The sequence below is a fragment of the Tachypleus tridentatus genome, chromosome 10 (genome assembly GCF_004210375.1).
Source record: "Tachypleus tridentatus isolate NWPU-2018 chromosome 10, ASM421037v1, whole genome shotgun sequence".
NCBI lineage: Eukaryota > Metazoa > Arthropoda > Merostomata > Xiphosura > Limulidae > Tachypleus > Tachypleus tridentatus.
In genome coordinates this window covers 101,568,140-101,582,869 of record NC_134834.1, presented here as the reverse complement: position 1 = coordinate 101,582,869, position 14,730 = coordinate 101,568,140, and the positions used below count along the sequence as shown (strand labels likewise).

The 14,730-nt window shown below is 32.4% G+C and overlaps 1 protein-coding gene across 3 annotated transcripts in view; it reads left to right on the top strand.

Annotated features, from left to right (window-relative positions):
- Positions 1–8,525: 8,525 nt before the first annotated feature.
- Positions 8,526–14,730, top strand: part of LOC143229968 (dihydroxyacetone phosphate acyltransferase-like) — a 96,952-nt gene continuing 90,747 nt past the window's right edge. Inside the window, exons 1-3 of one of the 3 annotated variants that reach the window (XM_076462868.1) lie at positions 8,526–8,544; positions 11,528–11,742; positions 13,945–14,121. In XM_076462868.1, coding sequence (XP_076318983.1) covers positions 11,557–11,742; positions 13,945–14,121 — 363 coding nt within the window. In that variant the 5' untranslated portion in view covers positions 8,526–8,544; positions 11,528–11,556. Of the gene's footprint in view, positions 8,545–9,545; positions 9,990–11,527; positions 11,743–13,944; positions 14,122–14,730 lie in introns of those variants that run through there. The other 2 variants (XM_076462866.1, XM_076462867.1) reach the window with 2 other exon arrangements.

The following is a 14,730-nucleotide window of genomic DNA, read 5'->3' as shown; positions in this document are numbered from 1 at the left end:
ATTTCTAGTTACTTGTTAAAGTGTTGAGTTATCCATATTGCATGTTAACAGAAATGAGAGGAGACTTTAGGAACGTCGTTATGTTATCCTGCCACAGTCTAATCAGACTGAAGATAACAGTTTTTAACAGTAATATTCTAAAAAACAGTAACTAATTAGACTTAATTTACTAGCATTGAAAATCACTGTCACAGTTTTGTGGTATGTCCTTAGCAGATGCTTTTCATATCTTATTCAGTCCAGCTGTGTCAGTTGCCATTACAATAGCATAGTAAAAATATTTAACTCTATAGGGTCGAATTATCAAATTAACAACAGCGGCATAGGTTACATGATAAAGGATTATGACCTCGTATTCAAATAACCTTTGTATATGTTTGTTGCAGAATATTTATGACTAGTCTGGTGAATTTGTTTGAAACAAATATCACAGAAAGTGAAAATATTCAAGTACATCAATATGTTTGTACTTCTAGTTCAAAGTTGTTCACTATTGTTTTATAAGCTATTAAACCAAAAACACACAGCATCAAATAAGTCACGTGATCAAGAGGGTGAAATAAAGAGCAAATTAATCCACAAACTTTCCACCCATCTTTGATATTTCCAACCATCTCTCAAAGCCAAGCTAACAATATGTAAATTTTAAATAGTTTGTTTGTTTGTTTTGGAATTTCGCACAAAGCTACTCGAAGGCTATCTGTGCTAGCCGTCCCTAATTTAGCAGTGTAAGACTAGAGGGAAGGCAGCTAGTCATCACCACCCACCGCCAACTCTTGGGCTACTCTTTTACCAACGAATAGTGGGATTGACTGTCACATTATACACCCCCACGGCTGGGAGGGCGAGCGTATTTAGCGCGACGCGGGCGCAAACCCGCGACCCTCGGATTACGAGTCGCACGCCTTACGCGCTTGGCCATGCCAGGCCCATTTTAAATAGGAATTTTGTATAATAGGAAGATTTTATAGCAGGTGAGAGATATCAATTCTTATTATGGGATGTAGAAATAATTTGTTCAATGATTATTTTTCTCAAAACTCTACCTCATCAAGTGATTCATGTGTTAAGTAATTAGTAAATATGAAATAAACCACTCAAACCAATGTTATGATGGTTACGGGATTATATTAATGGCTAGTGAATCTGAGAATACTTTGATTTTAGTCGAACACACTTTAATGACCTGAAAAGAATGCTGAAACATGTTGTTAAAGAATTTAACATAACAATGATTTGTGGAAGACCAGTATGGATTCATGAAAGGATATGCCTAATGTTTATCCCTGTGGCACAGGATTGTACCTTGTGTTTGTTAACACTTTAGTTACTAACCTTGATATGTACATTTCTCGAAAATTGAGTATTTTCTTTCAGTTCAGTCGATCAAGTAAAAAAATATTTAACTTTTTGCTAATTTTGCCTGGGAATGGATCCACCAGTTAGGTTTTCGAGCAACAAAAAACAGAGTATAACTTCTAAGAATGGAAAGCTGTATCTTCTGTCAATGCGAATAGGGTAATGGCATCGTGGCTCCACTTATCCTGCGATCGTGAGCAAACCTCTTTTCCACTGGTGATTATGTTTTAGTATTGAGACCAGGTTATCCTTTGTTTATTTTTTCTTTATTCAGAGTTTTAGATTTTGATGAGATTCTGTTTAATTCTTTGTACTAGTTGTTTAACTTTGTTTTGTTCCACGTTTATAATAGATCCATTTTTGTTCATAACTTTGTTTTGTTTTCCAATTTACCAATGGATTTATTTATTTTTGTTTAACCCACAGGAGACCAAATTTTTTGTTTGACTGTGTGGAGTTAAGCAATAAAACTACACGATGGCTATCGTGTATCGAAACCCGGTTGATAGCATGGTAAGTCTATAGACATACCACTTTGTCACTGGGGGGCGCCCAACTGCTCTTTCTCTCATCATTTCAATATATCCACAATAAACAGTTTCCCTTATTTTGTCTTGTGTTTGTTCCTGTGATTGTTCTATGTTAATTAATTAATTAATAATTTTATAATGTGGTGGTCAATCCAACTATTTATTAAGAGAAAAGTAGCCCAACAGTTGGTTATGAGTTTTGTTGACTAGATTATTTTCCATTTATCTATCACTACTAAATTAGGGACAACTAAAATCTTAATTAACGTTTTTAACATTATTAATAGATGCATTATTAGCTAGGCTTCCATTCTGGTAATGTGCGCTGATTGACTGCCTCAGGGAAAGGGCGTGATGTTATCAGAGATGACCAGGCCATAGTTCCAGTTTTTGTCATTAGGGATATGTAGTTAGGAGGCTTGTTGCTAGGTCGCCATGACAAGCGGCCACTATGCCCAAATTTAACACTACAGGGCATATTGTTAGGAACGGGTTGCTAGGCCGCCATGATAGGCAGCCATGATGAATGGTTCCATAATAGTAATACAAAATATAGATCGTGTTTTTAGGCAGCCATGACTCATACATTGCATGTTTTGTAATAAAAGGATGTTTAGTACTAATTATTTTAATCATTTATTGTTAATTTCTCACAAAAGAATACTCATAATTAAATTAATTACATTTCCCTACCATTTAAATAGTTCTAAAAGGACAATATCGTGATTATTAAACACGTGTTTAAAAATTTTCAGTGATATAGTAAAATGTCAAAAATATTATTTGACGTAACATGATCGCTATATATATTTTTCTTACATACGATCATTGTAATTATAGAATAACAACACTTATCATAAACCTTTGAGGACCACATTAGTGATGTAAAGTGTTAAAAACACAGTTTCAATAAATTTCTATGAAGTATCTGAGTTTTCTTTTCTATATAGCCACTGATCGCCTCCAACCACACATAAATCTGTGATAATATGGACTACATATCTTTCTTTAGTGTTCTGGAGAACATTTACAGTTTCACTTTTAAAAATATTTCATATTATAATCAATAATCACTCTACAACCAAATATAATAAATGAACGATTTGACAGACACCAACTTCGGAGCAAGAGTGGACATTTGCACTTCTCTGCACTCTCGTGAACGTAACTCACCTTGTTTGGACAGGTTAGTGACTGGAGATAAAAAATGGATATTTCATAAAAATGTTAAGTGCTGCAGACAATGGCTCAATGCAGGTAAACTGGCTAAAGCAGAGCCCAAAATGGACCTCAACCCTAGGAAAGTCTCATTAAGAATTTATGGGGTGTTGTTGGTGTGATCCACTTTAAGTTGCTGGTACTCAATGTAACATTTATATCAGACTTCTGTTGTCAACAGTTAGAGCGTTTGAATGTTGCACTGACAAAAAAGATGTTTGCTTTGATCAATAGTAAAGGTGCTGTGTTACACTAGGATAATGCACGGCCCCATACAGCAAGGATCACATCTGTAAAGACTGAAGAACTAGATTGGGAAAAACTTCCACATCCTACTTATTCTCCAGACCTCGCCCCATCTGATTATCACTTATTCCAAGATTTGCAGAACTATCTTGATGGAAAAGAGCTTGGAAAATGCCAAAACTACCATCTCTACATTCTTTTCCTCCAAAACCCAATAATTTTATAGAAGTGATATTCAGAAGCTAATGAATCATTGACGGAAAGTAATTAATAATAATGAAAGATACATTATTGATTAAATAACATTAAAACCATTTGAAATCCTTTATCTTTTTCTGAACCTAAAACCGGATATTACATAAGGGATGACCTGATATAATCTCTATCGTTGAAAACTAATATGCAGTTTACTTTACTTACAGCCTACAATTTCACCTTGTAAAGTGTCACAAATTAGGGAATATTTAAATGACAGTGTAAATAACACATGCAAAAACATGTTTTCGATTGTTTATACAAATCAAACAAAAAACCTATAAATTCTATTTCAGTATCTTTCAAGTTTTTTTATGATAAAAGATAACACATACTTTAACTTTCACGTTTTATAAATCCAGTATATTTTCAGTCCAAATAAACTGTTAAGTCCGTTATAGTAAGTTTTTATCTAGAACTCGTATATTTATTGTTTAAATGTGACATACAGAGTTAGATAAATAGTCTTAACTTCTTGAAGTGTAGAAAAGTATCGGTAACTTACAGTTTAGAAAGTTTTTAGCTTACAACATAATATCCTGAAATATGTATGGATTAAATTAGTTTTCACACGAATCAGTGTGGAATCTTTGTTATACTTTTCTTGTTACTTGGTAAAGTCAATCCGTTTAGAATAAAATGAAAGTTGTATTCTACTTAAACATGCGATGTTTAAAATATATTTACGGAAAACTTTTATTAACATAAAAGTTAATTATGACACATTTTCGTTATCTACGCATTTAAACTATATTTAATATTTATGGAAAAAAATTATTAAGATAAAAATCAATTATAATACACTGTCGTTATCTATGTATTCACAATGCTTGTTTGCTTTTAAACTTCGCGCAAAACTACACAAGGACTATCTGCGCTAGCCATCCTTAATTTTAGCAGTGTAAGACTAGAGAGAAGTCAATTAGTTATCACCACCCATAATTAACTTTTGAACTACTCTTTTACCAACAAATATATAGGGGAATTGACCGTCACTTTATAATGTTCTCACGGCTGAAAGGGCGAGCATATATAGTATGACGAGGATTGAACACGCAACCCTCAGATTGCCTAAACACCTGGCCATGACTGGCCATTCATAATGTACTTAAAATAAATGGTTCACCTAACAAATATGTAAATATGTAGTGATAAATATCAGTTAAATACAATTTTTGTATTTAAATAAACTGTATGTTTCTAAAATGTAATTATCAATGAGAAAACAACAATTATGTGACAGTTTACCGTCCCCCACATATCAGTCGGCTTAGAATAACAATGACAGACAAACCAAATATTTTATTATATTTCATAATCATCACCAGCGTTAATAAAGTTTATTTCACAAAGGACCATATATAATTCTTAAAAAGTCGGACAATAATTTATGGTGATGTTTATTGTAAGTATAAAAAGTTCGTGATGTTGGCTGGAAATCTATCAAAGTATCAGTTAAAACCGTATAACAGTTAAATTGTTTTAAAACTTTAAATGTGATATTTTTAGCCGACTCAAGAATTACGATACTGGACATGAGGTTTTCCCTCATGATAGACTTATGTGTCGGACTTAAGAAAGTCGGCGTATGTTTACACTGCGTATTGTTTGTAGGTCTGTACATGAGGGGAGATTCTGAATGTCTCGGTGTTTGTCTGTTAGTTCTACTAGCCTGAGGCCTAACTTTTTCTTTCCACCAGTAGAGATAATGTTGTAGTGAATCACGCACACCAATTTACCGTCAAAAGATATCAATGTCCACAAAACTATTGTAAATGTCTTTTCCTTCTCTACCAGTTACCTTTTATTCTTTAATGTAAAACTTAGGTAACTGACAGAACATGTGACTTACATTTCTGTATGTAGTACTCAGTGATTAAAACTAGGATGTCCTTTAAGTAGAGCACCTGATGATTGAAAGGAAGTGACTTTCAAACTATCTGTGATGCACACTGTGATCTATCCACTTCACTGCGTGATTTGCAACTGATTATCAGTTAAGATAATAAAAATCAGTGATTACAAGATATTGGAACTGTTTGCTATCTGAGCAACTCAGTTAATTCCTAACGCATCAGATATTTTTTTAGAGAATTACTCTCATAGTTTAGTTATGAAGTAAAAAATCTATGGAGCATGCTACTGTGTATCCACCTTCTGTCAATAAAGAAATGGGGTTAAACTATTGCAACTGTAGAACTGGTGTCGATCAACATACTGCATAGCTTCCCATCAATGAATCCATGAACTCGTGAAATGGTTTCTCTAAATAATGAATTTCTTATTTTATCTGGAGCAGATGTAGTATTCTCAGTTGAACTTTGCCCCATACATCCATTTCATTCCTGCTTCTTAATGTCTGGTTAGCCTCTTGTAGTTGGTCTTGAGAACTCATCCTTAGGATATTGTCTCCTTGGTGTGTTTAACAGCTGTTGATTGTTTACAGTCTCTGCTGTAATGTCTAGTCATTCCACTTTTATAATAATTCTCTATTTTCTGATATACAAGTTTCCGACTGCGCTTCCTAGCAATATGACTTTCAAGTTACATCTGTTGTATTGTGCTTTATTTCATTCATTCTGGGTAATTAATTTTGTAAGGTTGTCCTTAAATGTTTATTTGTATTCAAGTTTCAACACCGACAGGATTGCTTTGTTGAAAGATGTACACCGACTCTGCTTCACCTTAATTCTTATATTCTAGTCAGTTACGCCAACAAATAATACATTATTTCACATGGTGTATTTGGTTAAATTAATTGGACAAGCCTTTGAAATCTTCCACAAATTTGGGTAATGTCTTCTTTTCTTTAGGTTTTAGTTTAGAATTGTGCTTTAGATATATCCTGATTTGTTACTCCTAACATGTTGGATAAGACAGTAATAAATGCTTGATAGTTGTTATGGCTCTGAGCTGAAAGGTTAATTAAAGTTTTTGAAACTAGTTATCTTAAATAGGCAGAAAGACAAATAACTTGTTGTTAAGCATTCCATCTGTTCACATTGGAAATTATTTCAAACTGAGACTAATATGCCTCCCATGGTACATATCCATCATAGTACACTGGTTTCTGATCAACGTTTTTTGAATTATCAACTAAATCCTGGAACTGGATTTGGTAATGACATAGCTGGAGTAGTCTAGGAAGTTCTTCAGTAATGGATAGTAAACAGTAATCCAAAATTTGTAGTAGACAGTGTTTTAGGTTGGAATTCTTAAGTAAATTCAGAAAGAGGCATGGTTTGTTTTATATTTCCATTCATTAATTCATTTTCCAAATGTTTTATTCTGTTATTAACTTTTTCTCTGTTTCAATTTTGTTTTTTTTTGTCCTTCTTCAGTTTTGTCATTACAGCCTTTATATAATTTGATGTTGTTCAAAACGTCTTAAGTTTTATATAATTTGATGTTGTTCAAAACGTCTTAAGTTTTATGTAATTTGATGTTGTTCATAACGTCTTAAGTTTTATTCTCATAATCAATTTCCTTCATTATTGTTATCTTTAAAGACGTGAATTTTTGTTTTTAATTTGTCTTCAAATACTTCACCTTTCTTACATTCCTCTCATAAAATATTTTTTCCTCTTATTTCTTCATCTCTTTCTTCTTGACCATTTTTTATCTTTTGTTACATTCTTTTAATTTTATATCTTTTTCTTCTGGTAATTCTTTTAAATTTTCACCTCTTACTTATTGACTCCCCTTTTAATTGTTTCATTATTTAAATCAAAGCTTCAGTCTCACTTTTGAATTTGATTACCATATTAATATTTAGCTAAAGTTCTGTTTTAATTTCTATTTCCACTTCTGGTACTTTTGTTAAAATGTGTTCTTTTGGGTTGGTTCGTTTAAATTATTTGGTGTAAAATAACACAAAGTCCAATCCAAACAATGATAACAAATTAGTTTACTGCAGGCTATTCCTTTGTATTTAGTTGTGCTTTTAGGCCTAAGTTCGTAATAACTTTCCATCTTCACCAGAAATTTACAAGCTGATGACACTATGACTTATGAACTTGTACTACAAATTTTACAGAATCTCTATTCTGTCTCCAGTGGCTCAGTGGTAAACCTGAAGGCTTATAACGTTAAGCAGAATTTCGATACCCGTAATTGGAACAATACAGATAACCAATTTTTAGTTTTGTATTCGATAAGAATAGGCTCGGCATGGGCAGGTGGTTAAAGCGTTTGACTCGTAATCTGAGGGTCGCGTGTTCGAATTCCTGTCACACTAAACACGCTCACTCTTTCAACCGTGGAGGCGTTATAAAGTTACGATAAATTCCACTATTCATTGGTAAAAGAGTAGTCCAAGAGTTGGCGGTGGGTGGTGTAAATTGTTAAAGTACCATATTTTAAACTATGACAGCAAGATATGGGTGCTCGAGCCCACAACGTCCCACATCTATATCACCTTTCACTGCCTACAAACAGTTGTGGGAAAGTCACTGCTTTTCAAAGTAAAGAAGAAAAACAGTTAATTGAAATACCGATAAAAAATTAATAGTTAATGGATTTAATAAAGAAATTTTAAATAAAATTATTAACATATTCTGTAGCAAATATAAGAATGTATTGAATAAATATAAAGAAATAAGCATTAGAGAAATTTTACTTAAAATTTCTGTTGTTGTTTTGAATTAAGCACAAAGCTACACCATGGGCTATCTGTGCTCTGCCCGCCGCGGGTATCAAACCCGGTTTTCAGCGTTGTAGGTCCGCAGACATACCGCTCAGCCACTGGGGGGCCTTAAAATTTCTCATAACTATTTTTACTTATGAATAAAGTCATTTAACAACTTTGCACTACTTTATTAGGACGTACATCTTGCCGCATATAAAGGCTTTTATAGTCACAATAGACTTGGTGAATGGGTGGTGGTTGGGAGCTATACTAGTTTGTTTGGATAACTGGAGGAGACACTTCATACTGGTATAGTTCGTGTACTATCTCGCTCTCATAATTTACTGTATTGTTTGTTTGTTTTTTGGAATTTCGCACAAAGCTACTCGAAGGCTATCTGTGCTAGCCGTCCCTAATTTAGCAGTATAAGACTAGAGGGAAGGCAGCTAGTCATCACCACCCACCGCCAACTCTTGGGCTACTCTTTTACCAACGAATAGTGGGATTGACCGTCACATTATATCGCCCCCACGGCTGGGAGGGCGAGCATGTTTGGACCCTCGGATTACGAGTCGCACGCCTTACGCGCTAGGCCATGCCAGGCCCCCGATTGTAGTGTACCATCTATGAGTGATGTACGCACTGTGAAGCAAGAAGTTATGACTGTTAACGATATATATATATATATTAGTGAAAATGAATACATATTAACGAAGTTAAATAAGCAAAATCACAAGGAAACACTGCGTTAAAAAGAGTAAATCCAAACCTCTAGACCCGGCATGGCCAGGTGGCGTGCGACTCGTAATCTGAGGGTCGCGGGTTCGCATCCCGGTCGCGCCAAACATGCTCGCCCTTTCAGCCCTGGGGGCGTTATAATGTTACGGTCAATCCCACTATTCGTTGGTAAAAGAGTAGCCCAAGAGTTGGCGGTGGGTGGTGATGACTAGCTGCCTTCCCTCTAGTCTTACACTGCTAAATTAGGGATGGCTAGCACAGATAGCCCTCGAGTAGCTTTGTGCGAAATTCCAAAACAAACAAACAAACACTACAATCGATTTTTGTGTGATTTGTTTTTGTACTATTGAAAATAACGTTGGAATTTGAATGTGCTTTTTTATGTTGCAATTTACAAGACTTTAAGAAGGTATTTTAATCAAATAAAATTGTACAGTGTGTTGTATATGAATTAATAAAAAAATATATTATAGACTAGATGAGTTGAAGCAGTACTGTATCCTCACAGTTTTTGGTTGTTTTTTTTTTTTACCCTAAATACTTACATCTATCAAATTAAATATCTGGAATATTGTACACTTTAATCTGTACGAAGGTGTTGGTGGATACGCAAAGAAAACGGCAGTTACTAGAAATGTCATAGCGGATCAACTGTCGTTAGCAGTCTGTTGCTACGTGTTTTTAGTCGAAAGTTGCACACTTGAAGAAACTTATCTGATACTACAGATATGCTTACTAAAGATCAATACACAATTGCCATAAAATGACGTCATATCGCGCGTATTCGGTGGCGTGATCGAGAGCATGGCTATGGTTCGTCAAAGCGTGTTTCAGACGATGGTTTCTCGTTCAGCCGGTTAAATTGTGATTTGACAATGTATTTATACTGGGAGGATGTGTTTATATTATTATTAAATAAAACTGAAATTTGTTGATTGTAAATAAGGAAATATATTCCAAAGATGAAATGTGAATAAGAAAGGAGTGATTGTTTCATTCAGAAGTAGGTCCAGTTGGTAAATATATGGGTTATTTAAATTTGTAGTTTTATTATTAACTGTACTAGTACTACGTAGTAATACATTGATGCTACTGTTAGTATTACTGGGGCGTAACTTGTATTTTATTGCAATACAAAATTGTAATAGCATTGCATAACTTAGTTCAGACAATTAACGAAATTTAAATTGAGCTGAGGGTTAATAAAGTTAATTACGTTACTCAGTACAAGATGAATAAGAATTGGAAATTTAAAAACTTGCAAATATTCTTCGTAAGGAAACAAGCCTGGAATTGATGTAGATACTGTTACCTGCATTATAGAAACATTATCTGTTCAAACTATAAACCCTTATTTTGGCTTCATGCCGTTACCTATAAATTTAGTGAAGTCAAAATATCATGATATATATATAACTTAATACCGATAACACTAACAATACAAAATAAATTAAGTAGGTATGGAAATCAAACTTATATGCCCCCTATCTATTTAGTTTGTATATCACTGTTTAACAATAATAAGAGGCTGGTAGATTATTCTCGAAATAAAGTAAATGAAAACAATTTCTACAAATGTTTTAATATTTTTTCTTTTATATCAGACAAGATGCTGTAAAATCTCCAAATAAAAATTAAATGTATGTTTAGTTTTCCAGAAGAGCTTTTTATAATGTTAATACTACTGTTAGTAGTAGAACTTAGAAACATATATTTAACGATTTGGTAACAAAATATTAATATAAACAAGTTTATTTTTCTCGCCCTTTTTTAAACTTTTATTGTTTTAATGTATCTGGAAAACTGAGTCTGAAAATGGCCTTAGAAGTACAAGTGTAGAGTTCACCATAACTCTATTTCAGGAGAGATGGTAAATTATTCACTTTTATTTCTCAAATTATTCATGATGAATTGACTACCAGATGAGTTTGTTTGTTTGTAAATGTACAACTAGTCCTAAGTATAATTTCCTGTAAATACATTATATATTTTATTATTATATATTTATTTTAACTATGTATATTAAATATATGTAACAATGAAACAACTAATGGGTTCATTCTTCTTGTGTAGTATTTCTTCAGGTTGGTTCATGGTAATTTATGTACAATATAAGATCATATGGCTATAAAGGATTTTTGTATTGAACTGTGAAGCCAGAATGTAGGAGTGTTAGTTTTGATAATTCCAGTTCCAAGTTGATAACAAATGTTATAGAAAAGAAACTTACTCTAGTTTTCAGATACACACTGGGTATTTTTGTTTTTTGGGTTAACCTGACAGATTTTACTGAAGACTACTTTGGAAGATATAAAAGAATGATTATTCTTTTCCTTTTTAAGGTTAATTAATATACCAGATACTTTTGTGTTGCTGTGTGAGCATAATTTGTGGGTTGAAAGGATTATTCGTAGGAGGTTAATAAGTTAAGACTGTATGTTTTTAGTATTTACACTCTATTCTATAGTTATTTATGTGTTAACATAAATTTTAAACAACTCATTAATCATGTAAGATTTTAACACCGTGTTTACTATTAAATGTTATTTTTTAGTTTCATATTGAAACTAGTTGGAATTTGTAATGACAAGAGTGTTGAGAGGGAAAACTTACGTTGACATCTTGTATGACCGACGTAAATTTGGGGATTTGGAATGGGTCACAAGAGATTGGACTTGTGCAAAATACCGGTTTTCTAAGGAGAGAAGTCCTAAACAGATCCAGGATGAAGTGTTTGGAAGCCCTAGAGTTCAACATGTTATCAAAGAGGTAAGGTATTATTTTATTCTAGTGAAGCAGGAAGCTAAACAATGGATTATTTGTGCTGTGTCTGTTCTAAGTATCAAAACAAAAAATTTATAAGTTTAGAATTAGTGATGAGCTACTGCACGTATGTGTAACTCAGTAGTTTGTACCTCTAATATAGTGAATAGTACTGTGTGTGTGTGTGTATAAATCATGATAAACATTTGCTAATAACCAACATGAAATGGTGTACACCAGTTTGTTTGTTGGTATAAAAATTAATTTTTAAAAGAACATTGAAAGTTTTATACTAATATTTTGGTTTATTAATAATTTGTTGTTGTTGTGTATATGTTGTAAGATATTTAAAGAGCCACACAGTACAAATGTTTTAAATTCATCTAAGTTTGTGTTGGAGAGTTATTTTATCATGCTTCGATCAGTTGTTTTAAAGTTAAGCAAAATAAATTGTGTGAGTAGAACCACAAGTAGCTAATTCAGGAAAAATGCCAAAAGTGTATTATTTCTGTTAAAAAGACAACATCTGTGAACTTGTATATAATCTATTTTAATCTAAAACAAGTGTTTTATACATTGGTAAATATTTTGATGAGTAAAAATATCAGAATATTATTATTTCAGAAGGTGGTTTGTGGATATAACTTATACTGTTTACTTTCATTGTGCTCTAGTTAGGTTGTTGATGGCTGCTCCTCATAAAACAAAAACTTACAACTTTTAAACACTAAGATAATTGTTTTCTGTGTGAGTTCTGAATACAAGCATGTTTACAAGTCATGTTCAGGGTAAAATTCCATGACTTATGGCATGTTAGAAAGATTACTTGCAGTATATAGCACTATTTTTATGATATGTACTTGAATATATTAAACAATAATTTTGTATTTGAGAATTATCTAAACATTGTTAGGAAGAGTATAAAATTTATATTTTCTAATTTGACAGCAAAGTGTGTTTGAAACCAGGCAGGAAATCAGAATGCTTTTTTTCCTTTAATTTTCTAACTTTTTCTAAAAATAAAATTCAAGACTAAAATTTTATACAAAGAAAGAACTTTTTGTAAGTGATTAGAATATTTAATGATACGAACACCTCATATTGTTTTATTTGAATTTAGTGGGGTGTTGTAACAAACCAGGGTAGATGTCAAATGAATCTTTAAAATTCATATCACAGTTTTGAAAGTGCAAGTCTAGTAATCCAGATATTTCTCTGTAACTCTGCTGTCTTCTATGTTCAGTATACTGTGAAGATTGATAGAAAGTAATAAAACTATGTAATCTGAGTGGATAGTTTGTTCCTGAAGAAGAATGATCCATCTTTAGAAATCTTTTGGATTATAGGGTTTTTATTGATACTTCTTGAACCTATGTGTTTTTCTAACATCATGGACATAAAGATTGATAATAGCCTGGCAATTAGCTTTTGTACTGTATTAGGTTAATCTTAAATTTTTTTATTTCACTACAAATGTGATTCAAAAGCCACAAGACAACTGTAAAGAAGACATACCATGATTAATAAAACTGAATAACAGGCAACGATCATGTGGTCAGTTGCTTAAATCATAGAATAGTTGTTTTTTTTTTTTTTCATGTGGTAAATTTGTATGCTGTACATAATTATAAATTTTAGAAAGGTCCTAAAGTGGAAATGACATGGAACTTCATAAATAAAGCAGTTTTGTGTTCAGTTACTTCAATCCTAATTTGTAGTAAGATGTATTGGTGCATAGTTTGTTTATGGTAAAATCCAGTATCAGTAACAGAGTTCAGAAGCTTTTGTACCTTACATAATGTTTAGTTTTTCAAAATGTTTTCTACAGTGATGTGTTGCTGTTATTTTAGTTTTTATTATTAAAAAGAAACTTTAGGTAACTATTTTGCTAACTGCTTTTGTATTGGTGAGTTATTAGTAATGATGAAAAATTAAGGGCTATACTTTATATAAACATTTTAAAATAAGTATATATTGTCTTATTATATCTAAGTAAACTGCTGGAAAGCTACTTGTGCAAACTTTTAGGGTTAGTCTCCAGTGTTTTGAAGTGACTATTAATTTAATTTTTAAACATTTCTCTAGTAGTGTTTATTACATAACTGTAAAATATGTTGAATATTTCTTCATCATGAGATTAAAACTTATCCGAATTGTTCTATTATTTAAGAAAAAAATTGAGTAATTTACATTTTATGACAACTGTAGATATGTGATGAGAGAAAGATGTCACAAGAAGAGGTCACAAAAGCAGCTGGAAAGATCCTTGAAGAGATGAGTCATAACTTACAACTGAGTGCTATCCGTCTTTTTGGTTTTCTCTTAGCCAAATTTAAGAAACAAGTTTACACTTCTATCTATGTTAATTTGGATGGAATAGAACAGGTAAGGTTGTCAATCATCATGGAAACAAAAAATGAAAATGTATGGGGTGATATATATGTAAGTTAATTTACAAAAAAAATATAAAATCTACATTAATGGAAAAATACTAAATTAATGTGGATACTAATTTTGACAGTTTATACATTCTCTCCAGTTCAGTTCCCTGCTAGTACAGTGGTATGTCTCCAGATTTACAACACTAAAATCAGGGGTTCGATTCCCCTCGGTGTGCTCAGCAGATAGCCTGATGTGGCTTTGCTCCAAGAAAACACCCACACTCTCCAGTTCAACTGATAAATAGTAAAAGGATTGACCAGTAGCAACACTGCTTGTTCCTGTATACTAGGCCTACACTGATATAGGCAATACTTTTATAAACACATTTTTGATTAAGCTCAACTTCTTTTTACTAATTATAGTTTATTTTAGTAATTAAGAGTTCTCATGTATTGTTTAAGTAAGTAATAAATTTAATAACATCAAAGAAATAGACCATCAAGAATGATCACTCCCATTGGCTGCTATGGTGTCAGCTATGAGAAATGTGTTCAAGATATTCTCACGTAAAAGTTATTTTTGTTTAGTGCTGCTATGCAAAACAATTTTTTG